Raw genomic sequence first — 27,212 nt, 5'->3', positions numbered from 1 at the left:
CCGCTTATTGCGCCGCGGAATTGTTTTGATAAATCACCATGAGGCAGGGCGCGTCGCTCGACGCTATCGCCGCCGACGGTCGGGATGTGGTGCCGACACTCGAAAATGGTGAAAACAACGAGATGGAAACGACTCGACAGCTCCATGAGGACTCTCGCACAACTTCATCAACGAGCTCGCCCGCGCCCCCCGATAACGAATCCGACTTTTTTCTGGGCGCCAACGACTCCCAGTCTTCCCTCGGTGTGCCGAACATCCAGGATATGCAAGTCACAGACGACGAATGCCTCCCGGCCGTCCAGCGCCTCCCGAACGAGATCCTAATCGCCGTTTTCGGCCGGTTGGGCAACGCCTCAGACCTTCTTCATGTTATGTTGACATGCAAGCGGTGGTCTCGGAATGCGGTCGACTTCTTATGGCACCGGCCCTCGTGCTCATCTTGGGAAAAGTACGAATCCGTTTGCCGGACGCTGAACCTTGAGAATCCATATTTTTGCTACCGCGACTTCGTGAGGCGTCTGAACCTGGCCTCTCTCTCGGGCGAGATCAACGATGGCAGTGTTGTACCCTTGGCCGGGTGCACTCGGGTCGAGCGGTTGACTTTGACGGGCTGCAACAATCTTACAGATTCCGGGCTCATTGCCCTGGTTTCTAACAATAGCCACTTATATTCCCTCGACGTCTCTCTTCCTCCGCCGGTTGCGGGGCGTGTTCTCCACGACCACATCACCGAGGCCTCGATAGATGCGATCTCCGAAAACTGCCCACGGTTACAAGGGTTGAACATATCTGGCTGCCAAAAGATTTCCAACGAAAGCCTTGTTCGCCTTGCTCATCGCTGTCGTCATCTCAAACGAGTAAGCTTTGGCGCCCCCTTCCTGTGTTTCATGAATGTGTTTGCTGACATACGGCCTAACCAAGCTGAAACTCAACGACTGCATACAACTTCAAGACAGCGCCGTGCTTGCCTTTGCCGAAAACTGCCCGAACATTCTCGAAATAGATCTTCAACAATGTCGGGAAATTGGCAATGAGCCCGTCACGGCACTATTTACCAAGGGAAACGCCCTCCGGGAGCTTCGGCTATCCAACTGCGAGTTAATAGACGATTCGGCTTTCCTCTCGCTGCCTTCCAACAGGCAATACGAGCACCTTCGAATCCTAGATCTTACGTTTTCCGCCGGCATCACCGATCATGGCCTCGAAAGAATCATCGACGTAGCACCCAGGCTCAGGAACCTCGTGTTGCAGAAATGTCGTAACCTCACAGATGCGGCGGCGTACGCCATCTCGAAACTTGGCAAAAACCTTCACTTTCTCCATTTGGGCCACTGCCAAAATATCACAGACGATGGGGTGAAGCGGCTCGTATCTATGTGCAACAGGATACGCTACATTGACCTGGGTTGTTGCTCTCAGTTGACCGACGATTCTGTGACACGGCTAGCCACTCTTCCCAAGCTTAAGAGGATCGGTCTCGTCAAATGCGCCAACATCACTGATGCCAGTGTTATTGCCCTAGCCAACGCAAACCGCCGGCCTAGGTTGCGACGGGATGCGCATGGCAATTTCATACCGGGCGATTACAGTAGCAGCCAGAGCTGTCTGGAGCGGGTCCACTTGAGCTACTGTATCAACCTCACGCAAGCGGTACGTCTTCCCCATATCTCGCTCGCGAGGTCTTTGAACTAAGTCATCTACAGAGCATCATCAGGCTTCTCAACTCCTGTCCGCGCCTGACCCATCTCAGTTTGACTGGCGTGCAGGCATTCTTAAGGGAAGATTTGGAGCATTATTCTCGACCTGCTCCCTCAGGTAAGGGCTTTGCATATCGCCCCTGCGTATGGCTTTCTAGCTCACACGATCCCATAGAATTCACTGAGCACCAACGGTCTGTGTTCTGCGTATTCTCCGGCCAAGGTGTTGTCGGCCTGCGCAAACACTTTAACCGAGTGCTTGCCGCAGAGGAGTCTCGACGCTCGATGCGAGCCACCATTCCTGTAGATCCTCCGATTTTCCCCCCGCCCGGCCAAACCTTCCCTCAGCTCGTTGACGCGTCCGGCGAAGACGCCGATCCCGATGCGATAGATGAAGACGATGTCCCAGAGGATGGGTCTGAGATGGTTATCGACACCTTCGGCCTTGGTCTGCACCATGCCGCGGCAGGCACTATCCCCGTACCGCCTCCCATACCAGCCGCCCCCCAAGATCCCCCGCCTGGCGCTATCGACCCCCCTTTTGTTGTCGGGAATGCCACTCCTAGCCCTGCACCGGTGCCGCAGCATGATCCACAGAACCATGCCTTTGCTACTAGCGCCACTCCCCATCATTCCTTCCCCGAGGATATTCCAGAAGAAGCTGCCCAGCCGGGAGTGAGCGTGAATACGCAGGAACCTGCCGCTGCTACAACTCCGCCAACCGAGGTTCCCCCCATACAGGCATTCATGGATATGTCAAGCGAGGTTGGCGGGGACGTTGATCCGACTCCCCCCAACACAACCAATCAACCTTAGTTTTCCTAGGCAATTAGGTGTGGGGGCTTCGGGAGAGTACTCTTTAAGGACGGTCAGCGCGGGGATTTTCACCATCATCTGGGAGCGAAATGGAAAGGAGGAGTATGGATACCCTGGGTGTCGGGACACCCGAATTCTACGGGGAAGCGGGTACATGCATTGCTATTTTTGTCCTTCCGCTTTTATCTTTTACTTTTGGGAGACCGTGTTCATAAGAAATGTCATTTGTGTCTAAAGGGTCTTTCAGGGAAGTGTTTCGAGATGAACCGCTAGTTGCGGCAAATCCGAGCCTTTCTCTTTCTCTCACTTTCCTTCTGTTCTTGTTCATGTCTACTACGGCCCTGTGATGTTGATCGGTTTAACCTTGTGGGTATGACAGAATGAGGGGCGCGTGGAAGAAACCTGGAATCCCCGTGTTAACGGTAAACCCTGTCAAACTTACACTTTCTTGTGGAGTTGAACGCCTCGTTCTTTTGCTCCTAGTTTTACCCTCTTGGTGGTTTGTTGCATGACGTCGACACTAACTACCTCCCTTTTTCCTGTTTTCCATGTCCTCTTTTTATTTAGGCCTTGCTGGCCCCTGATCTCGGACCTATCTTGTTGCATTCATCGGCTACGGTAGGGGGTCAATTACGGGTATGCTTTATGATATGATGGGTTTCCCCAGGAGTGGCTGCGATGGGTTTGGCTCTCTGGATTGAGCGGCCGAGAACTCAGGTGGGCGGAGCAGGGAACCTGCTAATGAACTTTTTCTTTCGAGGTTTCTATGTAGACGCCTTGCTGTGTAGCAAGGACCTGGTAGTACACCGTTCAAGCCAGAGCTTTGCAGAATCGCCCCTGCTTGATGTTATCGAAGGTGACATTCTATCTTTTGAGATCCCACCATGGTAACTGATTATTCGTGTTTGCAACTTCGGCGAATTGATTCCCAGACTCGGGCGACGGACGAGCGGTTCCCGATGCAACCTTGAGGTTTTCCCGGGAGAAGGTTGATGATCAGCAGTGTTACTTGCCCCCTTTGCTTTGACAAACCTCGTCCCGTCTTCCCGTCACCGCCGTTATTGGCTCGATTGGCCCGGTCTCTGGTACTGATTACCCGCTGCTCGGGCTCTTTGCCGATGGTTGGCCCTTCGACAGGGACGAGAATATATTACTGACAGAACCATCGTTTCCGTCGGGGAATTTCCAATTCCGCGCCAATGGGTGATTGAGCTTTGTGCGGTTCCTGGGGATGACGCAAATCTCGGGCTGGGAGGAAGATGAATGAATAAGAATAAATACCTGTCCGACCCCGTTCGTCTGCAAAATTCATACCACCGACTTGGGAGTTCAGTCGGTTGGGGTGTTGCTCTCTTTTGACTCTACACCTTTAAGCCGTCGGGCTCGACCTTCTCACCTGATTGCCATCCGCCATGGGTGTCTTCCCACCTATTCGCGGCCTCTCCGCGAAGCTCATCTCCTTCCTCCTCCTGATGCTGGTCAGCAACCCCAGACTGACGTCCGCAGCCGTCGCCGCCGATGAGCCTTCCGACGCCTGGCCGATCCTCGACAACGGCCTCCAAGACACAGTCCAATGGGACCACCACAGCATCCTGATCCATGGCGAGCGCATGTTCCTCTTCGGCGGCGAGATGCACCCCTTCCGCCTGCCGATCCCAGAACTCTGGGAGGACGTGTTGCAGAAGATCAAGGCCACGGGCTTGCGCATGGTCTCGATCTACACGCACTGGGGCTTCCATGCCCCGACCCCGGATACTGTCGATTTTACCTCGGGCTCGCACAACCTGACGCGGTTTCTGGAGATGGCGAAGGATGTGGGGTTGTATGTGCTTGTTCGGCCGGGGCCGTATATCAATGCGGAGTTGAGTGCGGGCGGGATGGCGTTGTGGGCGACGACGGGAGCGCATGGGGAGTTGCGGGTGGATGATGAGGAGTTTGCGAAGGCGTGGACGCCGTATCAGGATGGGTTTGCGCAGTTGACGGAGCCGTTTCAGGTTACGGAGGAGGGGACGGTGGTGATGTATCAGATTGAGAATGAGTATGCTGGGCAGTGGACGAACGCGGCGGAGAAGACGCCGAATGAAGAAGGGATTGGGTACATGGAGGCGCTGGAGAAGAATGCGCGGGATAATGGGATTGTGGTCCCCTTGGTGCATAACATGCCGAATATGAATGGCCGGTCGTGGTCGAAGGATTATGACACGGTTGGTGCGGGGGGGAACGTTGATATCTACGGCCTCGATAGTTACGTGAGTCTCCTGGATTTACCCCTTTTCAGTATTCACTGCTAACCTCACCTTGAATTTTTCCTACACAGCCGCAATGTTGGTCTTGTGTCCAGGAAGAATGTGGCAGCACGCCAACCCCCTTCGGCGTGCTCGACTACTACGACCATTTCCAGCTTGTGTCTCCCAACCAACCATCTTTCATGCCCGAGTTCCAGGGCGGCGCGCTGAACCCGTGGAACGGCCCGTCCGGTGGCTGCCGAGAGCGCACTGGGGTAGACTTTGTCAATTTCTACTACCGCGACACCATCTCCCAGCATGTCACGATGCTCAATTTGTACATGATTTACGGTGGGACGAACTGGGGGTGGTTGGCCGCTCCGTTCCTCGGGAGCAGCTATGACTACAGCGCGGCGATCTCGGAAGATCGGAGTGTTGGTGATAAGTACTACGAGTTGAAGAATTTGGGGTTGTTTACGAGGGTTGCGGACGAACTGGCGTACACGGAGAGAATCGGGAATGGAACGGATTATACGAATAACACGAACCTACACACCGCCGAACTTCGAAACCCAGAGACGGGGGCTGGATTCTATGTTATTCGCCACGACGACACGGCCTCAGATGCGGAGGAGTGGTATGCATGGCAAGTCAACTGCAGCCTCGGGCAATTTTTCGTGCCCAAGATTTCGAGCGCCTTTGTGCTGAGCGGGAACGAAGCTAAGATTATGGTGGCTGACTTCCACTTTGGGGAGCACACGTTGTCCTATTCGTCCGTGGAAGTTCTGACGTACTCGGTCATTGACGAGAAGCCGGTCTTGGTGCTGTGGGCTCCAGTTGGTCGGTCCGGGGAGTTCCATTTGCGCGGAGCAACGAACGGGACCATTGTCTCTGGGCAGGCTGTCACCCTGGTCTCAGATGAGGAGGGGATGATTGTGGGTTATATCCAAAAGGAGGGCTTGACGGTGGTGGAATTTGATAATGGTGTGAGAGTGGTGCTTGTGGATCGGGCGACGGCTTACAAGGTGTGGTCTCCTGCGCTGACCAACGACCCCAAGGTTCCCGTCAACCAGACTGGTAAGTGTCGTTGTTCCAGGGGTTATGAAGAAGGAGAGAATCGCCTTACTAAATCCCTTTTAGCTCTCGTCATCGGGCCCCGTCTCGTGCGATCTGCCACTCTTACTTCAGAAGATAGCACGATCTCCTTGTTCGGCGACAACAATGCCACAACCCCGACAGCCCTCGAAGTCTTCACATCCTCCTCCATCACCACCATCCGCTGGAACGGCGTCGACTTGCCCACAACCCAATCCAAGTACTCTTCCCTCTTAGCCACCATCAACCCCGACTCCTCAACCTCCTCGCCTACCTTCCAACCCCCAAAAATCACCAACTGGAAATCCCAAGACTCTCTCCCCGAAATCTCCCCTTCCTACTCCGACTCTGGCCCGGCCTGGGTCCTAGCCAACGACAGTACCACCACCAACCCGGACGCCAGCGTCAAAGATGCCACCAAGCCGTATCTTTTCGCAGACCAGTACGGGTTTCACACTGGTATCCGGCTGTGGCGCGGCCGGTTTTTGGTAGCTACTAATGACTCCGGTGCCGCGCCGACGGGCGTGTACCTCGCTGTCCAGGGCGGTACGGCGCATGGCTGGTCAGCGTATCTTAATGGGGGGTTTTTGGGGTCTTGGTTAGGTAGTGCGGATGCAGCGGTGGGGAATCTGACGTTGGAGTTTGGCGATGGTGTTCTTCAGGACGGGGAGAATGTGTTGTTGGTAATTCACGACGATACGGGCCATGACCAAGGGGATGGTGCGGTCACGCCGAGGGGTATCTTGAATGCTACACTACTCAGTGAAGGCGAAGATGGTGAGTTTGCGTTTACGGAGTGGCGGGTTGCGGGCACGGCTGGAGCTGGAGGTGGGAAGAAGGCTGGGCTTGATGCCGTTCGGACACATTACAATGAGGGTGGGCTGACAGGGGAGAGATTGGGCTGGCATCTTCCCGGGTTTGATGATGGGAAATGGGAGGAAGGAGACGGGCCCAGCGCTGGGTTTGGCGCTCCTGGCGTACGGTTCTACCGTGGAGCCCTGCCGTTGGATGTGCCCAAGGAATTGGATGTGTCATTAGCGTTCCGGTTTAAGCCGGCTGCTGAGGGGAAACTGGGATATCGAGTGCTGTTGTTTGTGAACGGGTGGCAATACGGGCGGTATTATCCTTCCATTGCATCGGAGGATACCTTTCCCGTGCCTATTGGTGTGTTGGATTATGCTGGGGACAATATCGTGGCGCTGGCGGTGTGGGCTTTGCAGGAGGATGGAGCAAGTGTAGATGTGGAAGTTGTCACGAGGTATGCTGTGGAGTCGTCGTTGGATGTGCGGTTTGATGGGAGTTATTTGCGGCCTGGCTGGGACTCTAAGAGGTTGGACTATGTGTAAACGAGCGGTCGTGCGTAAGCCAAGATTTGGAAACATGCTTGATTTCTTCGGTGTTTTCGTTGTGGCCCGTTTGCCTGCTTGCCGTAGGGGAAACTCAGGTAATTACCCATAAAAGCAAAAAAATGCCACCACGCCCCTGCGTCAAGTTGATGGTGGTACCACTGGGGCGGTTCGAACCAGCGACCTCTTTCGAGGCGCCAGGAGCTATCTCCCAGGGTAGTAGGTGCGCAACACCCCATCTCCTGACTACTAGGCCATTTGACAGTTGCTGGCGTGTTGCGATAGGGGCCCCAACACTCTCTTATTAGGTACCTGCAGTACAGAGGCAAGGCACCTTGAACGTTGATGGAAGGAGCGCCACTCTCAGTCACACCGTTGGCTCTGTCTGTGCGCACAGGAGATTCGTGATATTAACTTTGAAAGTCACCGGCTAATCTAGAAACTCTAGCGCTCCCAAATCTTACGCGGCCCTGGAAACAACCTCAAATCCCTTGATCGATCCGTCGGCACGATACTCTTCCAGTAGCTTCAAAAACGACGCCATACCCTCGGACCAGTTACTCGACCGGGCCTTCCTCGCCATCTCCACGGGGTCCTGGGACACTTTGAGAGCTTCGCCCTCTGAGGTGACGTAGCCCGGTGTGCAGCCCATGACTGTCGCAAACCATCCGGCCCGGCGCATGATTTCGAGAGCCCACGCTTCCTCCGCCTCGCTTGTCACCTCGACAATTGCATTACCCCCAGTCCGGGCCTCCGCCTTTTCGATGACGTGCACGATGTGCTCAGTACCAACGTCAAGGGTGAAGGCGTTGTTGGACGCCTGGGCAGACTGAGACAAAGGCGCGAAGAAGAGGTTAGGGAATCCGTTTGAGGAGACGCCGTGGAGGGTGGATGCGCCGTGGTTTTGCCACTTTTCATCCATCGACCTGCCGTTGCGCCCAAAGATGTCGATGCCTGTTCGGACAGCGGGGCTGCCACCTCCAATGCTGGGGGTCACATAACCGGTGCTCAGAATCAGAATGTCGAGGGGGTATTCTTTCCCAGCGAACACCAGCCCACCACTGGTCGCCGAGTCGATGCCCTTGCCATCGGTATCGACAAGATGTACATTCGACTGGTTGAAAGCCTCCAAATACTCGTCACTGAAACATGGCCGCTTGCACCTAAACCGGGATCGCTCATATCAGCCAACTCGTTTCAACCCATTTCTTGGTTCGCACGACGGAAACTTACCATGTTGGGTACCAAGCTTTGAGTTTGGCGGCTGTCTCTGGGTTTTGGACGATGCGTTCCGTGCGCGCCCTCACAGACTCGGTGTGAGGCAGGTCGAGCTTGTAAATCCGCCCGACGTGCTGGGCGATTTTCTCTGGCGTTGGCTCGATAATACCGTACCTTGGTGAACCGATCACGGCGGAGAACGCAGGCATCTCGGTCCAGCCGTCCGCCACCAGATTCTCCTCTTCCGGAGCGTCCGTTAGGAACGAATCCAGGTTGAGCATCCTGTCGCGCTGCCAACCCTGTTTGGTGGCGATTTTTGTTTTCCTAGCAAGGAGAGGGTAAGTCAGGATGACGAATTCAACACCGAATTAGCCGGGCCGTTGAGAACAAGCTTACCACTCCTCTGGATCGGTTGGGCGCTGCCCACGCCAGTTAACCGAAGACGGTGTCCGCTGGAACACGTAGAGCTCTTTGGCGTACTTGGCGATTTTCGGCACCGCCTGGATTGCCGTTGCGCCTGTTCCGATAATACCAACGCGTTTCCCCTCGAGACCAGTGAGTTTCTCATCAACCGGGCTTCCACCGGTCACCTTATAGTCCCAGCGCGCAGTGTGAAAGAGAGGCCCAGCGAAATCCTCGAGGCCGGTGACCTTGGGAACATGCGGGTTGGTGAGAATCCCGGATGCGACGAGGAGGTACTGGCCGTGGAGTTTCAGTTCGCGCGCCTCCTCTCCGGGGCCGCGATTCTCGGTGGCATCAACCGTCCACAGCTGCGTAGCATCATCCCACCGTGCGGCTTTGATACTCGAACGGAAGAGCGCTTTGTCGTGCAGAGACCACTTGTCGGCGATGAGGTTGGCGTAGTCTCGTAGCTCGGGGCCTGTGGAATACTTCTTCTTGGGCACATATCCAGTCTTCTCAAGCAGCGGCATGTACGAGTAGCTCTCGATGTCGCAGTGCAGGCCGGGGTACCGATTCCACCACCAAGTTCCGCCAAACCCACCGGCAGCGTCAACCAAGAGAATATCACTTGGCTGACTCGCGAGACCGGCTTCGATCAGACGAACGGCATAGAGCAGTCCGCCGAAGCCGGCGCCAAGGATTACAAATTTGTGTTTCGAGCCATCTTGAACCAGGGGTTTGGCGTTTAGAGCGGCATGGTCGGCCCAGGGGTCCTCGGCAAGAGTGCGAAGCCGTTCGCTACCGGCATCCTTGAGTCGGACGAATTGAGAAAGACCGTCGGGTCGGAGTCGTTTGGCAGCTTCGGCGGTGTACTTTTGCGAGAGTTCATACAGCTTGAGGTCTTCAGCACTCGGGGCCTGGCTGGCACCTTCCGTTGAAGCAGCCATCATGAGAGTTGTGGTAGAGGTAGCGTGTGGGAAAGGTTGCTGACGGTTCCGTTGGGCAGGTCAAGTTGGGCGCTGACCAGTGTTTTAAGAGAGATGTGAACTACTAGCAGTAAAACGTTCGACGAATCACGAGTGACGAGGGGCTAGTTTACGAGTATCGCTTGCCGCCCCTGAAGATAATTACTCCACATGTTGTCGTGGACGGACGCATTTCACGTCATCCCTAACCCCCAAGTGAACATGGATTTTGTATTGGCCGCTTTGTGTCGGTTGTGAGTTCGGGTCGAAAAACGAAAACGAGCGGGACGAGATCGTCGTATTCGTTTCTCTCCACAGGCTCGGGAACAGCGGAGTCGGCACTTCGCCCAAACTCACCATCAAGCTCTCGCCAATGCACCCGTTTGAGACAATCCTCTTTCTGTGAGGGCCTAGGCCGTCTTTGCATGATGGTGAGGGGAAGTAACGCGGGCAAATGTAACAGAGGGGCTGGGCACGGTTGAGGACTGCGGCCCTTTAAAGGTCAGTGACAACCCTGCTAATGCCCACTTACGCGGGGGTTAGTACGATGAGAGTTAGAGTGCTAGCGGGAGAATGTGCGGGGAAAATCAAGACCCAGGGACAAGGGCCAGCGGGGAACTTGTCATCACCTTTTAGATCGGACGACTTGTGAGAATCTCAACAAGGACTTTGACCTAAAGTCATACCCCGCCCCGCGCGCAGCGCGCTCACCGACAACTCACAATCCGAGGGGGTTTCGTCGAGCTCTTGGCTGCCGATGAACGCAACACTGGTATTGGATATTCTGAACATTGGCCCTCCATCAATTCCGTTTCAAGCTGAGCTAACCAATCGCCATTGCGAGGCAGAAGCATGCGGGAGCCCAAAAGTCCAGATGGAAATCAAATCATCATTGGTGAGCGGGGTCGGCGATAGGCGAATGGGGTTAGTTATCGTCAGCCCATGGAGTCCGAATGTTCGCTCCGAACCGAAAGCGAGCAAGGGTCAGGGTTGTTGATTTAGCGTAAGGTAGTTAGCGAACACACGGGAGTGGAGGCTAGTACTAGCTCACGGCACCGACATGTACGCCCGAGGGGAACACTCCGTTCATACAAAACTCGCAAAAAACGCACGCCGAATGGGGGTGGGTTGATCCCGGGATCTATCATATGTTCGCAGCGGTTTAATTCTGCATCCTTCAGATTACCAAGAACAAACTAATGACTTTCTCGCCACGGCCCCTTTTCCAATGGCTACCAATTCATTTCCGGATTTTGACGACCTCCCCAAGGTTGAGGGACAACCCCAAGGATGTGCTTGGGGCGTGTTTGACAAAGATGGGAAGAAGGATGTTTTTGGCACGCTGAACTTTCTTACTCCTGAAATCGTGGCGGCTGCAAGCAAGGAAGTGAAGGATGGTATTTCCATCTCACTCAAGTAAGTGTTCCGTTCAACAAATGCATAAAAAAACATTCAAGCCGAAGTGCACTTGCTCACTCAAGTCCAGCTGGCCCCTCAACGGCATCAAGATCCCCTTCCCCAACCGCAAACCTCCCGTACATACTCCCCATCGCCTACGTGACATAGGCATTGACTACGAGGGCTGGGACGACGAGCTGGCCATCAACACTCAGTTCAGCAGCCAGTGGGACAGTCTCCTCCACGTCACAACCGACGGGCTAGCCTACAACGGGTTCCAGCCGACCGTCGAAGGTCTCTCAGTACAGTCAACCGCCGAAAACCCACTGCCGACCATCGAGCACTGGCACTCGCGCGGCGCGCTGGCCGGCCGTGGCGTGCTGATTGATTGGAAAGCGTACCAGGAACAGACAACTGGAACACCGTACCACCCGCTGGATGGACATCGGATCACGGTTGAGGATATCGAGAAGGTGGCTGCGTTTCAGGGCGTCGAGTTTAAGCCGGGGGATATTTTGATTGTGCGGACTGGGTATACGGAGGTGCTGGAGGACCCGAAGCCGGAGGATATGGCTAAGTTTGCCAAGTTTGGGGGTGGCCTGGTTATACCGGGGGTGCATGGGAGTGAGGAAACGGCCCGGTGGTTGTGGAATCGGAGGTTTGCGGCTGTCGCGGGAGATGCGCATGCGTTTGAGGCTGTGCCTGGGTTGAAGCCCGATGGGACGCAGCTGCCGTTGTCTGAGTTGGGTGAGTTTTCCCCTTTTCTACCTAAGGTAACCGGGTCGGCACTCTCAAGTTTACCTGGAAGCCAAAGCTCGGCATCTTCCCTGGTCATCCCCCCCTTTTTTTTTTATCTTGCCGGACGAATGCTAATCGTAGAAAATAGTCCTGCATCCCTGGTTGCTCACACAGTTTGGCATGTCCATTGGCGAGCTCTGGGATCTCAAGGCCGTGGCCGCGTACGCAAAGAAAACGGGGCGGTACAGCTTCTTGCTGACATCCGCGCCCCTGAATCACCCTGGGTTAGTGGCATCGCCACCTAACGCTATTGCGTTGTTCTGAATCTTTACTCCTGGTGGAATGTGTCATAGCAGTAGCTTGCATTCGCACTATTTGAACTAGCATTTGCTCTTTAATTTTGTGGTTTGGTGGCTTGGTACTACATGCAGCCTACCAAACAGAGTCGATTCTAATGTGTTCCAGTACCTACAATGAGAAGTGTGAATTAGAGCGTACACTGAGGTAAATGGATAAGGGTTGGCATATGAAAAATACTCCACTACCTAAGGTACCCAGCTGTATCTGGTATGGTTTAGCTGATTCGATGGGGCACATTTCCAGGTGTTTACGTGGTCGGTTGAGAGAGGTAGTCAGGGCTCTCTTCCCATTAGACATTGGTTAAATTGGGCCTAAGAGTGGAACAAATCTTCCATGTAAATCTCCTTGGCCAATTGCAAATTGTTGACCTCGTAGTTTGTTCAGTGGGAGGTACTTAGAGCAGCTGCCTTGGTTCCACCAGGATCTGGAACTAGAACACCATGCCCCGGTACTCTCCGTGTCTCCGCCCCATCTGACTGGGAAGGATTCGAGCGACACCAATGCAATGGAATCATTGGCTCTCTCGCGAACTCGTGTTCCGGATTTAGAACGATTGTCAATCCTCCATGGAGCCTTTTGGGAATCCGGCAACGAACGGGGCTAATGAAACTTTTCACACAATAAAAGTTTGCTGACATCTCCGTTCCTGAGAAACTCCATCTTCTCGCAATTTCCTCATTTGGCATCGATGTAACCGCCAAAGTGAACAAAGCACCATGGAGACTCCAATACCCGTCCCCAGCCTCACAGTCTACTGCGGCGCCGCCGTCGGCAACCACTACGTCGCATCACCTTTTGTCCTCAAACTCGAAACGCGCTTGCGTCTCAGCGGTTTCGCTTACCGTACAGAATTTGGATCTCTCCTTCAAGCACCGCGCGGCAAGGTCCCATTCGTGAAGCTGGAGTCGCCCGCCATAGTGGAGGGGGAGAAAGGAAAAGAGGAGCTGTTGACGGATTCGGCGTTGATTACGGAGCGGCTGGTTCGGGACGGGCATATAGCGGATTGGAATTCTAGGTTGACGGGAGCGGAGAGAGCGAAGGATGTCGCGGTGAGGGCGTTATTGGAGGATCGGTGGTATTTTTTCGCGGTTTGTTTTCTATTTCTTTTTTCGTTTGCGGTGATTTAATGTGTGTCGTCGCTAACGCCTCGTAGGCCCGAGAGAGATGGATGGACAACTACTACGCGATGCGGGACGACACACTCGGCTTTATCCCATGGCCGTTCCGGGTTGTTTTAGGTCTTGTGCTGTACCGCAAGATCAAGGATCGACTTGACGGCCAGGGCGCGTTGCGGTACACCGACGAGGAGGCCGCCGCAGCCGGGGCAGAAGCATGGGAGAATGTCAACGAATTGCTGGTCGAATCGCACAGAAAGGCACAAGAGAAGGGCAAGGTTGGGCCGTTCTGGGTCCTTGGTGGTCCTCAGCCGACGGAGGCGGATGCCACAGTCTTTGGATTTATTGTGGGATCACTAGATCGCTTACAGTAAGTTTTTTTTTTTCATCTTCAAAAAAAGATTGTTTTCTCACTTACCTAGAGTGAGAGCGTGCGTAGACTAACATGATATAATTACAGAGCACCAGCGACAGAAAAAGTGGTGCGGGGGTTCCCGGTGATGATGGAATACGCGAGGAGGATCCACGACGCCTACTTTAGTGACTATAAACGTTGGACTGATGGAGAGGTCGATGCTCAGGTTTCCGAAACCTAACAGGAGTTTGAACTTGTGAAGTCTACCTACCCAAGTAGGCTGGTTAAACATCGAGGTATGAAGAGAAGCCTGACGGGTTGAGAAAAAACATTCATTCAACAGGTACTTACCTATTAATTATTACTTAATCCTCGATAACTGTAAATAACTATACCTAGGTACATACCTAACTTACAACACACAAACCACCATTATATCCCCCCTTACATTCGAGTGGTGCATGCCATTACTCGTACAATCTCGAGTGCTCATGGTCAATTATTTCACACAAATACATAAGCTTCTACACTGACCATTTACATGGCGAGTGTTTGGAATCTTGACAACTAGAATGGGAAGACTTTCCGAGTTTGTCGATAGCTTGCATGATGTCGAGCTCTTGCTGTTCAACAACAACCCACCGAGACCTTCACGATCGGTCCCTTATCTGTAAAACGAGGCGCTTCTAACAGCAGATTCGCACGGGGGTGTAGTCGACTTGGGAAGGTCAAACCCAGCGTCACATCTTTCAGATCGCTAAATGGCTGCCTAACGCAACAGCGCTCCACAAGCCAGCAGCCAGCCCACAACGAGACAACATGGAACGATCGCAGTGTTTGAGTATGTTTGTCGAAACTAACGCTTCCTTTTGGTGGAAAACGAATTCTCCGTCTTCTCGTTTCCCCAAACGTGGGGAGATTCATCTCGTCTCACGTTACTTCGACCCCAGATTTGCGACCCGGCAATTGCGGCGTCGGCGCCAAACAGCTGGTCGTAAAAGCCCCTGAAAGTTCTGACAACAAATCGGACCGGCCCGGTTGGGTAGCATTGAGATCACCTGGCCCGGCCATGGCCCCGTTTCGAAACACCGTCGTGACGGCGTGAGATGAGAGCTGAAGTCGGTGGGTTGATTTTGGGGAACATTGAGCTTCTTGTGATATTCATGCTAGCGAGTGCGTTTTGGATAAATTGAATGGGTTCGGACCCTGCGTCGATCCATTTCACCTCACTTCTCAACATCGCATACAATTTCACTTTCCAAGTTCCAACTCCCGAGTATCTACTCAGCCATTCCATACAACCAAAACCATGAACTCCCTCCTGCTCGCTCTCTCCCTCTGGGGCGGTTATACCCTCGCCGCGCTCGACCCCAAGTGCGCGCCCGGCGGCAACTTCGACCTCAAGCCCTGGAACCTCCAACTGCCCGTCGGCGACCCGGGCAAACCAACCACCATCAAGAGCGCCGACCTCCAAGGCTGCAACGGCTTCGACAACCCGGACTTCTTCTTCACCAACCCCGACGACGGCGCCCTCGTCCTCAAAGTCCCCGGCTCCCCCGACTCGGCCCAGTGCGTGACCACCCCCAACAGCAAGCACTGCCGGACCGAGCTGCGCGAGGTCAACCCCAGCAACGGACAGCCGGCGTCGTGGGATCCGAAGGCGGCCACGAACCGGCTGTTTGGGCGGTTGTTAGCGACGAGCACGGGGGATAAGTCTGGCACGGTGGTGGGGCAGATTCATATCGATGATTCGGTGTCGACGAAGCCTGTGGCAGAGTTGTATTATGCTGCCAACGGGGATCTGTCGATGGGGGTGGAGCAGACGAGGGATGGGGGCAACCAGATTGTGAAGAAGGTTGGGAATGTGCCTGTGGGAACGGAATTTACGTATGAGATTCGGTATGAGGGCGGGAAGTTGTCGGTGTTGATCAATGGGGGTAGTGAGCAGGTGCTGGATACGTTCCAGTTGGACTCGCCGGCAAGTTACTTTAAGGCTGGGAACTATTTGCAGGGCACGACGGCGTCGAATATCCACTTTTTTGAGATCACCGTCAAGCACTAGGGGGTAGGGAAGAGGTATCTTTGGTGGGTATTCTGATGTAAGGGGGCAACGGGGGGTTATGGAACTTATGGATGGCTTAAGGAATATTTTTGAACGGTTTCATAGGATGGCAGCACAAATCATATCTCTTTTTCTTCATCTAATCGCACTCTAGTTGCCCCGTGGGATACGTCAAAACAACTGGACACCCCCCCCATGAATGCCACCAAATAATCACCTCACAGTTACTCCCCTTCCTCCAAACACTTCCCAGACAAACACGTCGTAGCCACCAACTTCTGCTCCACCTCCACAACCGTCTCATTCAACCACACATTACACGTCCCACTCCCGCCACACTCCAACCCCAAATTCTCCCCGACCGCAAACGACCCCGTCCCCTCATACCGCACACTCACAATCCCCTGCTCCACCATCATACTCTCCTCCAACCCAAATGTCAACGTAAAATCCCTCGTCGCCGACGGCCCATACCCAGTCTCATTCTGCTTCCCCACCGTCACCGTCCACCTCCCCGCCGTCGCCAAGTTCACAGCCGCGGGCCCCACCGTGCAATCCGTCACGCGGCCGAAGGGGTCTTCTTCGGGATAGGTATCGAGGCTGACGTAGCCATTCCAGCGGAGGACGCAGGCCGCGGAAAGAGGGGGGAAGGAGATGGGGCTGCCCATGGAGGTCCCGTTGAAGGGGACCGGGATGGTGTTGGGGTCGGTGATGTTGACGAAGAGGACGGAGTAGGGGGGGTTGCCGGGTCGGCCGGAGGGGGCGTGGGTTGTGAGGGTGGTGACTTGCCATGGGAGGAGTTGGGGGTCTGGGTCTGGGTTGGATTGGCGGGGGAGTTGAGGATGTGGTGTTGAGTGGGCGGCTGTGAGGAGCGGGAGAGAGGCCACGAGGGCGGTGGCGAAGATCATTGTGACGGTGAGATGTGGTGTTGTCAATGTGTAGTTTGGCGTGTTGATCGAGTGGAAGTGTGAACCCTTGGATTTGCTGAAATTCCTGGAAGTTTGGGGTGGGGTTGAGTCTTTGGTTTAAAATAAAAAGGCAAAAACGACGAGGCGGCAGTTTAACCGCAATACGAAGAGGATTTGCCTCCCTGGTATTGCTTCTTCGGTATTACGACGTCGGCATGTTGACGTGTCACTGATTCCTCCCAAAATAGTCCCGTCCTGCATGGTCGGACGGCATCTGGCAGCTGAGAGCGGGGCCCTGCGGGTGAGTTTGCACCAGTGTGGTGTGGTCTTGGTAAAACAACACAAATGGAACCGTTAAACTGCAAGGTATTGCCTACTCTAGGCAATTATCGCACATTTCAGTCCTGAGATCATAGCTCTCCTCACAACTCCATCAATTCGTTACCAGAATGCCCGCCCAGATTCAAACGCCAGATACTAAAACCCACTGTCGGCCCAGCCCGTGAGCCACAAAGTAGAAACAACCACCCAATTGAGGAAAACTCATGACAAGTGGACAATATGAACCCTGAAAGTCACATTGTTAGCAGAGGTTGATTGATAACCCCACCAAGTTAAACGTAACCACGTACCAGTCTTCCGGCATAGGCGTATCATCCACCATTTTCGCAGCATCAATCAACTGCGGTATCCCAATCTCCTCGCCCAAGGAAAACATCGCATCCCGTGCGTATGTCTTCATCGCTCCAGGTGCAACAACAGACGTGGCGACCGCCGACAGCGGCCAAGTGAGGCCCCGGGCGGCCATCGCGCGCTCATGGCTCCCGGCCGGTAGGCTGCGGCAGTATGATACCGATGCTAAGATGTCTGTCCCCTGGCGTTTCACATTGACCACCGCGGCTTTCAGGGACTCGGAGTGTAGTTCTGACGACACCTCTGCATCTGGTGGTGCGTTTTGCAGAGCGGCCATCCAGGCGAGTGCGGCGCGAGAGACGAACCCGTTGAGAAAGACGCGCATCATGCGGCAGTTGTTCCAGATCCAGCAGGACTTGGGGTCCTCGTAGCAATGGGCAACCCCCTGGAACGACGAAGCGGGTGCGCTGGCCGGGTCGAGGACGGTGTAGGGGAGATGAGCGGGGAGTTGGTCCTGGAGGCCGCTCAAAACTTCATCGACACGGCGTGCGCGAACGATGATTTGCGACGCGGACACCGCTATGTGGTCCCACTGGCTTGCGACAAAGCTCACGATGTCGGCCATCTCGGCGGCCGCGTGCGCGATGGCAAAGTGCATGCTGTCCGGGCCGACAATGGGGCCGAGCTGTGACAGTAGATTGACGATACCGGGAGGGGTAGGTATCCGGCGCTGTGAACAGGACGCCAGGATGTCGCCTACGACGTCGAGGAACAGAGTCCTGCCGAGCGCCGTGTCGAACTGGCGTGGGCCACGCAGTTTGAGCAGCTCGGTCGCACCGTTCATGTGGGCATTCCAGCTTTCCGGAGAACGGCGGCCTTGGAAGGTGAGGGCTTCGTACAGAGCGAGCATCATCACCGAGGCGAGGGTCTCGTCCTTGGTGGCTACCTGTGTATTTGCTAGCGCCCGGTTTGTGTGTTGTAAAGCGGCTGTATAATGTTTCCTTCCTAGGGCCATCAGCGCCGGGTCCTTGAGCTCCCGGGATAGGGTTACCAAGGCCGGCGCTAGGAACGCCGAGGCGGAGACCTCCGTACTACGAAGGAGCTCTTCCAGTTCTGGAAGATGGTCGACCGGGCTTGCGGGGCCGTAGCAGGTTAGGAAGTACGTTCTCGCCGCATCATCGGGCGACACTGTCAAGCTTTGCGGGATCGAGAAGATCCCCTGCAGGCTGTGAACTGCATGGGCGAGAGGACCTGGAAGCGGATCGGGACTGTCCGGATCCGAGTCTGCGGTATCGTCGCCTGAGGAAGCCGAGAATGGGACAAGGTCGTACTCAAGCCCGCCCGTAGGGCTGATGGCCGGGGCGAAGGGATCGGCCCCATATCCCGGTTTTGTTGCCCGCACCCTTCGGGCCGTGGCCTGCGTTTGGTCCCGGAAGACGAGCGCGGTAGGGTCCGGATAACCGGGACAAGGAATACGTTTTCGTGCGCATTGGCTGCAGCCCGGCCGTTTCCTGTCACACTTTTGATTTTTTTCGCACAAGCGTGTTGGTTAGCTACACTCGACTCGGGCAAGCACACTAATTAACCTAGGCGGCCACCCAGACCTGTTTCCACTTTTGGAAGCAGGTGTCGGATGGGGTCGGGGGCACTAACCTTGCCACGCTTCACGCGGCATGTGTGGCATGCTGTGGATGGCCTCCCACAGTATCCCATATCGGGGAAGGAACCGCGACGGGGTCGGAAAAAGGGAGGGCGGAAAACACAAGACGCCTTGATACCGGCAATACCTGCGTTACACACCGAATTTTACGTTCCCCGAGGGCCTTCCGGGTTCTCAGGCGAGCGAGTTTCCCAAGTCCGCTAAACTTTATCGTCGCAATCCTGACTTGGCGTTTCGTGTCGAAGCGCTCGCGTTGGGAGATCGCACGGGGTTTTTGCGACTGTTTGTGAAGACGCGGACGCTGGCCGGTTGGCGGCCTCTTTTGGCGCCCCCCTGCTGCATCCAGTCTCTGAAATGCAAAGTAACCGGCTGCGGCAACCGAAACTTTGATTTCTGAAGCCCTGACTGCTGTTGCTGATGTTCACAGTGACCCGATTACTCGTCGCCGCCAGGCCGGCAGTCGGCAGTGCAACATTCCCACTGCATACCGGATGTAGCCTAGCGCCATCCAAAAATGAGAAGCATGGACCCTCCCGGGACCTGAGGCAGCAACGAAGAATCCCGGATTTCAGCCAATGAGGGCTCGCTATGTTCTTTCCTCCGGGGATCCCCGCTTCAAGCATGGCCCACTCCGTACCTTCTTTTGGTGGGTCGTTGTTGACTGAGCCTCCAACGTCTCGCCAGGGCTGAATCCTCCTTGTCTCTCCTCTCCCAAACGGGGATCCCGTAGAGACCAAAACCTTGGGCCTGCGTGCGTGGCTTGCCCGTCGTGCCGTCGTCATCTGGTTTTTCCTTGGGTGATTGGCAAGGAAAAAAGCTTGCGCCTGTGGATCGTCCCTTGTTTTGCTGTTATTTCCGCCGACCGTTCGAAAAGCGACCCCGAATTTGGAGCGATGGATCGTTAACGATGCAGTTTGGGCCACAGAAAAGCCGAGCATGTTGGATGTTGGGAGGGCCACCGCGCGAGTTCTCCTCTTTTCTTGAGATGCATAGTTAGATAGCTATATAACCCCCTCGATGGTTTAGGCCAAGAGCTTTCAAGAATATCTGTTCTTCAGAACCGTTATTCAAATCTCGTTAACTATTTCTTTCTTCACTCTCAATTCTTCCTGAGCTGGCCCCCTCCCATTGGCTTGTCCACGCGAACCCACATCCTTCTCTGAAATAAGCTTTTTTGGCAGGCATCTTCCCGAGCCAAGCACCGCGACCCGGCCGCTGCCAAGCACACCATGACGCTCTCCAACAATACCATCATTGGTATCGCCGAGCTGGTTGTCTACGTCCCGGCTTTAGTTGTTTCGATTTTCGTTTGCATACGCCATGGGTTCTCTCGTAGCTCTGGGTGAGCAAGAGCCCGTCCCGTTGCACACCATGTTCACCGACAATGATTACTAACAACTCGGGCAGATGGCTTTACACGTTACTACTGTGTCTTGTCCGCGTCGTTGGTGCCTCTTTGCAAATCGCGTCTCAGGCAAACCCGGACGACACAAACCTCATTATAGCTGCCGCTGCTCTTGAGAGCATTGGTCTAACTCCGCTTGTTCTCGCAACCCTCGGAATGCTGTCTCGACTGTGCGTCAACAACCCTATAATTACCCCGTCTGAACCAACACAAAACCATAACGATACTAACCCTGATACCCACAGAGTTGACTGGGTCAACCGCGAACTGGAAAGGCCATTCATCACCATCATCCACTTCCGCACCATCCAGCTCTTCGTCCTCATCGGCACCATCCTAACCGCCGTCGGCTCCTCGAGCAGCAGCGACCCGAACTCACCACCCACGACCTCCAAGGTCAGCATCGTCCTGTACACGCTCGCTTTCATCGGAACCGTCGTCATTCTCATCTTCTCCACCCCGCACCGGCAACTCGTCCCATCCGCCGAACGCGTCATCATCACCGCCGTATTCCTCGCTTGCCCGCTCATCGCCGTACGCGTGCTCTACTCCCTCCTCACCGTCTTCATCCACAGCGGTGTATTCAGGCGGTACGGCGCGCCCTTTGAGGTGCACCTCTGCATGGCGTCCATCGAGGAGTTCATCGTCGTCGCGATCTACTTGTTCATCGGTATGCGGCTGGTCAAACTCAGCAAGGAAGAACAGGGGGAGATTCTTTCCCGGCCGTGGAAGGACGATCAAGGTCAAGGTTCGCAGAGCGGGGGCCGGAGGGGTGGCGCGGGTCGTCTTGGTCGGCGCAAGCCCAGGGGTCTCATTGGGGGGTTGATCGGGTTGATCATGAGTGCCATTGCGTCGCGGCATGAGCGGGAGCGTGAGACGCATCAGGGGCATCAACGGAATGGCTCGGGTTCTCGACAGGACGAACATTTCTTGGTGCAGCAGCAGGGCCAGTATGGGCACCGCCAGGGTGTCACTACGGAGTACGACCCGCACGTCTCTCGAAACGTGTAATTCCGGGCGTGTGGCGATTGTGTTGATACTGGGCACCACGTCATGGCCGAGTGTGAAGTGAGATCCACTGATATTTTAATTGGGAACATGCAATGAAAACATACAATGAGAGAGTTTGGCGTAACGGTTAACGTTAGGGGTAAATAAGATAGTTAGCGGGTTTGATTTTGCGAATACCATTTGAATTTCAGTTTTACAAACTTGTAATCAGCACATGGCTTTGGCCCTAGCATTGTGTCTTCGCCTCAACCTCTGCCTCGGCCATGTCTGGACAGTGCCGCTCTCAGGAGCGATCTCCACACCCGACACCTCTCCGTCGGATTATGACCGCAGAATTACAAGTTTGCAACTGACATCCCGCTGTGGAAACAGACTTTGGGGGCTGTGTCTCAGTCACCGTTATTATTGGCATTGCTCGGACAAGATGACGGATTATTTCGGATGATCCGCTTGTGCCGACGTACGCGAGTTTTGTGTTTTGATGGAGACTGCCGTAATTAATTATGTTCAAATTCTATAACTAATTGATATGTGAGTTGTGGGTCAATTGTTTTAAACACAAGGGGGATAAATTCACAATATTATTTTCTGTCAGGTGTGTTCTTCTGATGGAAGTAACCATTATAAGACTGGCTGAAATGCGAGAGCACGCAATGTTCAATGAGAAGACAACCCCGACCTGCTACTTCCCCCGGAATTCAATTACAATGCATCCATACCGAATTATCTTCCATCATAGATTGGCCGGTAGCCTTGACGACCCAGCCCGTGGTCGCTGACTCAATAGAAATGCACTTCATACCAGTGATACCACGTGTTGTTGGGCGGTTCCTCTATGTGAAGAGAAGCAGGCGTGTTCTCAACGCCTCCTATTCTCTCCAGATAGTGTTTGAGCTTTTTCTCCGCCAGCTCGCGCCAAACACAAATCATGTCGAAGGAGGCGTCCTTCGTAAACCAGCTGTTGTATATCCACGGCACGAGGGGTTTTACGTACAACGCTGCGACCAGGTTGACTTGCACCAGCTGTTTGAGAGGATATATAATCTGCTGGTAGCATCCCACCATTCCCCTTGATTCTTCCTTGGTCACCTCACGGGCAGTAGGATGTTCTCGGCGTCATACCCCGGCTACGATAAAACGAATCTTTAGGACCGGGGACTGTTGCAGGCTATTGCGAGAGGCCTCTAGCGCGTGACGTAGTTTCTTGGTCGTGAGGGCCCAGTCGGTAAGCGCAGGATGGTTAGTTCTCGGCCAGCCATGCGGGGCATAAGGCGGAAACACGAGTTCGAGGAAACGCAGGTGGCCAAGACAGTGGTCGGGGACAACGTCGAGGAATTCTGCGGCAGCTAGGCGGTCAAATGGATAGTATTTTTGCAGGCTGCTGGAGTTGTCCGCGGGTGGGGGTTCATGTTGTACCGGTGGTATCTCATCTGGTGGTGTGGCGTGGAAGTCGTGGACGATGAAGCGATTTCTCGAAAAGAAGACGTATTGGGCATCACGACACAGATCGCGGCATATGAGAAACAGGTATGTGGGTGGGGTCCAACATCTGCAGCGCGATGAAAAGGCGCCATGGCGGCGACGGCAGAAGCAGCCTGGGTGGGTGTCGTAATCTGGTTGGAACATGGCGGCTCCGCCGTGGCACTGGTGGAGTAAGCAGCCGTGGTGAACATCCGGCGGGCAAGCCCCATTAGGCGAAAGGTCCCTGCGGCCGTCAAGGTCGCAGATCGGATGATTTAAGAGATATTTTTGGTCTTGACGGCTCCATGAGACCTCTTTCCAAGGCGGTATCAAGTCGGTGTATTCAAGGATGCGGATCCGAAGCTCGGGTGGTAGGCATGCGAGACCAGTCCTCTTTGTACTCTGGGCAGAGGAAAGAGGTAACGTATGGGCACGGGCTTTATGAACCGTGTCGCAGGCTAAGCTTTGTAGTTGACGGTCCCATAGCTTAGAGAACCGGATGTGACAGTCCTTAAGTTGGGGAAACACGGCCAATGGAGCAGCAATTTGCTTTGCAACTTTTAAGGCGTTCTCATGAGCCGGATCAAGGTCGCAGACAACTGAGAGGCACAGGTTGTTATGTGTGATGTGAGGCGCGAGGTGGGCTGCAACCTCCTCCCACTCCTTGAGTAGTGTATCGGCGTAGTCATCGGATGAAGCGCCAAGTAAAGAAGGCTGGTGAGGGTGATGTTTAGGGTACAGTTGGCAAATGTAAACATTTTTACCCAGAACGCCTTGAGAGAGTCTCACGCCACCTCCGAGCCCTACCTCATAGCAGCACTCTGGAGGGTAGCACTCCGAGTTAACGAATTGATGGCAAGAGGATTGGTTCAGAACAATGTCGAGTTTGGTGAGGGAGGATATTATCGCAGGCGAGAGAGCTAGAAGAGGCCGGAAAGAGCCGGGCTGGGAATAATGAATGACGAAGCGGTGGGTGGAGTAGAACAACGTTGTGACCTCGGTATAAATGGCGCGGCAAGATCGCAGCAGGCCCCCGAACTCGCGCGCTGGGTGAGGGATCCGGCGATTCCAACGGTCGGGAAATTTTGCGTGACTTCTCCAGAGGTTAAAGTCGTACACAAACGGCAGCCGCCATTTCGACTTCGTTACCTGCACATGCCGGTAAATTCGATACCGGGCCCTTCGCGGAAGTTGGAGGAATCCTGGTTCACATGACGGCGGTCCCTGAGAGCGCATATTTTCCCTCAATTCGAGAAATCCGTGGTCTAGCTAGGTAGATCGAAGCTTGGGACCATTGATGTGGGGCGCAGGACGTGAAGAGGGCTCGGCCCAGCGAGAGATGGGTGCGGCACGAGATTGGTGAAGTGGTTGTAACCAACGTGTGATTGTTGGTTTGGAGGTGGTTTGGAGGACATGGTTGGGGGCAGGCAAGCGGTCAAATTGCATCAGTCACGTGAGACCAGCAGAAACCACGTTCAAACTTCAACTGTTGGCTCCTCGGGCCGACAATTGTCGGAACAACTACGGCCCCACCACACGGGCCATCCGGCGGGCTTCCCAGGACCTACCGTGTTTGGGGTCTCGGTGGGTTTAGGTTATGGTCTTGCCAATGGCCTGTGACCATGAGTCGAGTTGGCACTACCGGTACATACCAGGTAGCCAGGGGTCCAGGGCCCGCCTGTACATCGTTTACCTACCTAGGTAGGTACTAGGTAGCCTTCCACCTCTAGTACCGGTTAGCAAGATACCCGATGTGTTGTTGATTTCAGCATTGCGGCACCCCTTTGCATTTCCTTCCAGGGGTCACCATAAATCATGATTGCCTGACCAAACCGGCCGCATTACTGGTCAGCCCCCAATGTGGCCGAACAAAACGGGTTCATCAGTCTGATACTTTGTTGGTGCTGGCCGAAATGGTCGGCCATTTAAACTTCCAAGGCCATCTGAGGTCTCTCTGGTCCGGCCTATGGCCATCTTCACCCATGGAAAGGGGGACCAAAAGCGACCGGACCTGAGACGAGACGGCCAACGTAAATGGGTTAGCTAACCGGCTCAGGCAACACCGTCCCCATCTAAACACCAAAATACTCAAGTCTAACAAGACGTAGGTGAGGGGTTTTTCTGGTCACCAGTGCGGTTAGCACCACCAAGCTGTCAAACTAAAACGAGAAGAGAGAGCCGGCCCATGTGCCAAGATTAGGTACGTAGCTTGTTGGCCGACGGCTGTCCGGTAACCATCCAGGACTCGTTGGACCAAAACGCAATATGCTGATGATTGGCAACGCCCAGTTTCCTGTACGGACCCCTCAGTTACTTGGCAGCCCAAGCACTGTCTAACCGTGATCGATGAGCCTGATGAAGATACAAGAGGCCGATATTGACCACATGCGGCCATGTTTGACACCATGAGCATGGTGGGGGTTTGGGACAAGTAATCACCGGTCCACAGCTTCGACATCGAGCATTTAAGACGGAGGATTATGACAGTATATTAATGAGCCCATCTGTCCCCGAAGCTCCCCCGATTCCTATGAGTGTTCGTTCAGTACCTATACTACCGCAGCTAGTCCAAGTCAACTCAACCCGCGCTTCCCAACCACCTTGTTACATTCTTCATTTTGTTTATCTTCTCGTTGGTCAAGATAGGTCACAGCAATCCCCGCACCTGAAACATGTTCGTCTATCAAGGAACGATATCCCCTTCATTTCGTTCACAATTCATACTGAGCTGCCCGGACTGGTTTCCATGTTCGTGCGGGCTTACTACTGGTTATCCGTTGAGGATCCCTTTCTCCCCGCTCCCCGACATCGTCAACATTGGCCGATAGGGTCTACCCAACAGAACGTCAGGTAGGTGGTTTCCTCTGCAACAATTAGTGATACGCCCACCATAAGTACCACCAGCATGTCTAGCCCCGCCAACCTTTGTCCGTCCCCACCGGAGTTCACTCAGGAAGACTGGAAAGACAGGGTTCTTGTTATTTTCAACAAGCTGAAGACATGGACTCAAGTTGGGGACATTCCATGGCGTATGGAATGGCATCACGCGCTCGAACATGCTCGAAGCTTTTACGACGCCATTTCCAAGGGGGGGTGGAGCAAAGACCAGGAACGGTGCGTGTGTCGTTGCCGCCTTAGTAGTCCCTTATGAAGAAAACGACGGTTCAACGCGGCCGGAGGGTAAGAGTATGGTCTTCATTTCGACCATCCCCCGCGACTTTGCTCTTAACAACCCCCATACGCGGTTGTTGGGTCCAGGCGGTGGCCACGAAGAATGTCGGAAGCATTGTCACTGGGATAACAAGAACACGAGGCTTTCCAGAACACACGCCACGGGAATCCATGCCGAGGATAACCCCATTAGCTTGTGGTTGGAGTTCGGTGCCGGGGCGGAGGCCTAGAGCCGGCAGATCCAGTGGCTTGGCGGGAAGTTCATGGTATGTTATGGCCTTCGACCTAAGAATCACGGCGTGGCGCAACAGGTATTTCCCTGCTCTCGAGGCGAAGGCACAACAAAGACAACACACGCGGGCCCAGCAGCACCCTTTCTCAGCCCTTCGTCAAATAAATCCCAGTCCCCTCATCCTTCTTTGGCGCCGGCCATGGCTCAGCTGTCTCTGAGCAATGGCACCGGAAAGCCAGGGAAGCGGCCCGCTGTGGCCCGCCCTGTTGTGACTCAACCTCACCCGTCGAAGGACAATCGTGCCAATTAAACTACCAGTTCCAATGTCAAACCCTCCGATAAGATTCGACCCGGAGCCCAGAATTTCAAGACGGCACTGCCTACATCCACTCATCCACGAGTTGCCAGTCAAAAGCCCCCTGCTAGAACGGTGACCCCCTTTCCACAGCCTGGTCTGAATCCCAACGCTGTAGCTCATCCTCCTCCGAAGCATGCCCAGCTGCCTCAGCCCACGAGCCAGAACGCAACTGCGGGAAGCCAGCGACGACCCTAGGAATGGTGGTAGCGGGAAAGGTAGCCCCTTACCGGGGGCCTGCATGTATTTTTACCCAGACTAAGCGCATCCGCACGCATTGTTTCCTTTGTTCCACAGCTTGAATATCTAGGTAGTTTCACATGCTACCTCCCCAGTTATTGGCCCTCACTGTTCCTTTCCCCCGCCTTCGCAAAACTAGGGTACTTGCGATACTTACCCCAAAATGCATACCTAGCATTCCCTAATTATACCATAGTCAGCCGGCACACCCAAACTTCAAGTCTCCAACTCCTGGGAAACTTCAGCCGTATTGCCCCATCAACCCTCTCAACTCCTGAATGCCCCGCCGTTCCTGGCATTGCATTCACGAGCACTAACGCCAAAGAGGGGGTTGGAGCATGATA

At 54.5% G+C, this 27,212-nt stretch overlaps 10 protein-coding genes across 10 annotated transcripts; 6 read left to right on the top strand and 4 right to left on the bottom strand.

Moving 5' to 3' along the window:
• Positions 1–38: 38 nt before the first annotated feature.
• Positions 39–2,513, top strand: C8A04DRAFT_40439 (SCF E3 ubiquitin ligase complex F-box protein grrA; the record flags this gene model as incomplete). The annotated part of the gene is made up of 4 exons (XM_062784944.1): positions 39–857; positions 922–1,650; positions 1,704–2,177; positions 2,283–2,513. 4 exons carry the CDS (start codon positions 39–41, stop codon positions 2,511–2,513), a joined length of 2,253 nt encoding a protein of 750 aa, XP_062633177.1.
• A 1,412-nt stretch (positions 2,514–3,925) lies between these two features.
• C8A04DRAFT_32703 (glycoside hydrolase superfamily) lies at positions 3,926–7,179 on the top strand (the record flags this gene model as incomplete). The annotated part of the gene is made up of 3 exons (XM_062782187.1): positions 3,926–4,762; positions 4,831–5,815; positions 5,879–7,179. The coding sequence occupies 3 exons, from the start codon at positions 3,926–3,928 to the stop codon at positions 7,177–7,179; spliced, it is 3,123 nt and encodes a 1,040-aa protein (XP_062633176.1).
• Positions 7,180–7,639: 460 nt separating this feature from the next.
• On the bottom strand, positions 7,640–9,746 carry C8A04DRAFT_40437 (pyridine nucleotide-disulfide oxidoreductase; the record flags this gene model as incomplete). The annotated part of the gene is made up of 3 exons (XM_062784943.1): positions 7,640–8,342; positions 8,413–8,721; positions 8,794–9,746. 3 exons carry the CDS (start codon positions 9,744–9,746, stop codon positions 7,640–7,642), a joined length of 1,965 nt encoding a protein of 654 aa, XP_062633175.1.
• Positions 9,747–10,992: 1,246 nt separating this feature from the next.
• C8A04DRAFT_15534 (putative cyclase-domain-containing protein) lies at positions 10,993–12,224 on the top strand (the record flags this gene model as incomplete). Its single annotated transcript, XM_062778523.1, has 3 exons — positions 10,993–11,180; positions 11,251–11,909; positions 12,049–12,224. The coding sequence occupies 3 exons, from the start codon at positions 10,993–10,995 to the stop codon at positions 12,222–12,224; spliced, it is 1,023 nt and encodes a 340-aa protein (XP_062633174.1).
• A 752-nt stretch (positions 12,225–12,976) lies between these two features.
• On the top strand, positions 12,977–13,971 carry C8A04DRAFT_32700 (uncharacterized protein; the record flags this gene model as incomplete). The annotated part of the gene is made up of 3 exons (XM_062782186.1): positions 12,977–13,348; positions 13,414–13,745; positions 13,836–13,971. The coding sequence occupies 3 exons, from the start codon at positions 12,977–12,979 to the stop codon at positions 13,969–13,971; spliced, it is 840 nt and encodes a 279-aa protein (XP_062633173.1).
• A 1,068-nt stretch (positions 13,972–15,039) lies between these two features.
• On the top strand, positions 15,040–15,792 carry C8A04DRAFT_15517 (polysaccharide lyase; the record flags this gene model as incomplete). The annotated part of the gene is made up of 1 exon (XM_062778519.1): positions 15,040–15,792. The coding sequence occupies one exon, from the start codon at positions 15,040–15,042 to the stop codon at positions 15,790–15,792; it is 753 nt and encodes a 250-aa protein (XP_062633172.1).
• A 224-nt stretch (positions 15,793–16,016) lies between these two features.
• On the bottom strand, positions 16,017–16,700 carry C8A04DRAFT_15519 (uncharacterized protein; the record flags this gene model as incomplete). Its single annotated transcript, XM_062778520.1, has 1 exon — positions 16,017–16,700. One exon carries the CDS (start codon positions 16,698–16,700, stop codon positions 16,017–16,019), a length of 684 nt encoding a protein of 227 aa, XP_062633171.1.
• Positions 16,701–17,283: 583 nt separating this feature from the next.
• On the bottom strand, positions 17,284–19,046 carry C8A04DRAFT_15539 (uncharacterized protein; the record flags this gene model as incomplete). Its single annotated transcript, XM_062778525.1, has 3 exons — positions 17,284–18,529; positions 18,665–18,852; positions 18,987–19,046. The coding sequence occupies 3 exons, from the start codon at positions 19,044–19,046 to the stop codon at positions 17,284–17,286; spliced, it is 1,494 nt and encodes a 497-aa protein (XP_062633170.1).
• Positions 19,047–20,222: 1,176 nt separating this feature from the next.
• C8A04DRAFT_32696 (uncharacterized protein) lies at positions 20,223–21,409 on the top strand (the record flags this gene model as incomplete). The annotated part of the gene is made up of 3 exons (XM_062782185.1): positions 20,223–20,335; positions 20,401–20,568; positions 20,644–21,409. The coding sequence occupies 3 exons, from the start codon at positions 20,223–20,225 to the stop codon at positions 21,407–21,409; spliced, it is 1,047 nt and encodes a 348-aa protein (XP_062633169.1).
• Positions 21,410–22,525: 1,116 nt separating this feature from the next.
• Positions 22,526–24,106, bottom strand: C8A04DRAFT_15528 (uncharacterized protein; the record flags this gene model as incomplete). The annotated part of the gene is made up of 1 exon (XM_062778522.1): positions 22,526–24,106. The coding sequence occupies one exon, from the start codon at positions 24,104–24,106 to the stop codon at positions 22,526–22,528; it is 1,581 nt and encodes a 526-aa protein (XP_062633168.1).
• Between the last annotated feature and the right edge of the window lie 3,106 nt (positions 24,107–27,212).

Source organism: Dichotomopilus funicola (genome assembly GCF_033296635.1).
Source record: "Dichotomopilus funicola strain CBS 141.50 unplaced genomic scaffold C8A04scaffold_96, whole genome shotgun sequence".
NCBI classification, from domain to species: domain Eukaryota; kingdom Fungi; phylum Ascomycota; class Sordariomycetes; order Sordariales; family Chaetomiaceae; genus Dichotomopilus; species Dichotomopilus funicola.
Note: the sequence above shows the minus strand (reverse complement) of the source record. Positions and strands in the feature narration are given on the sequence as shown.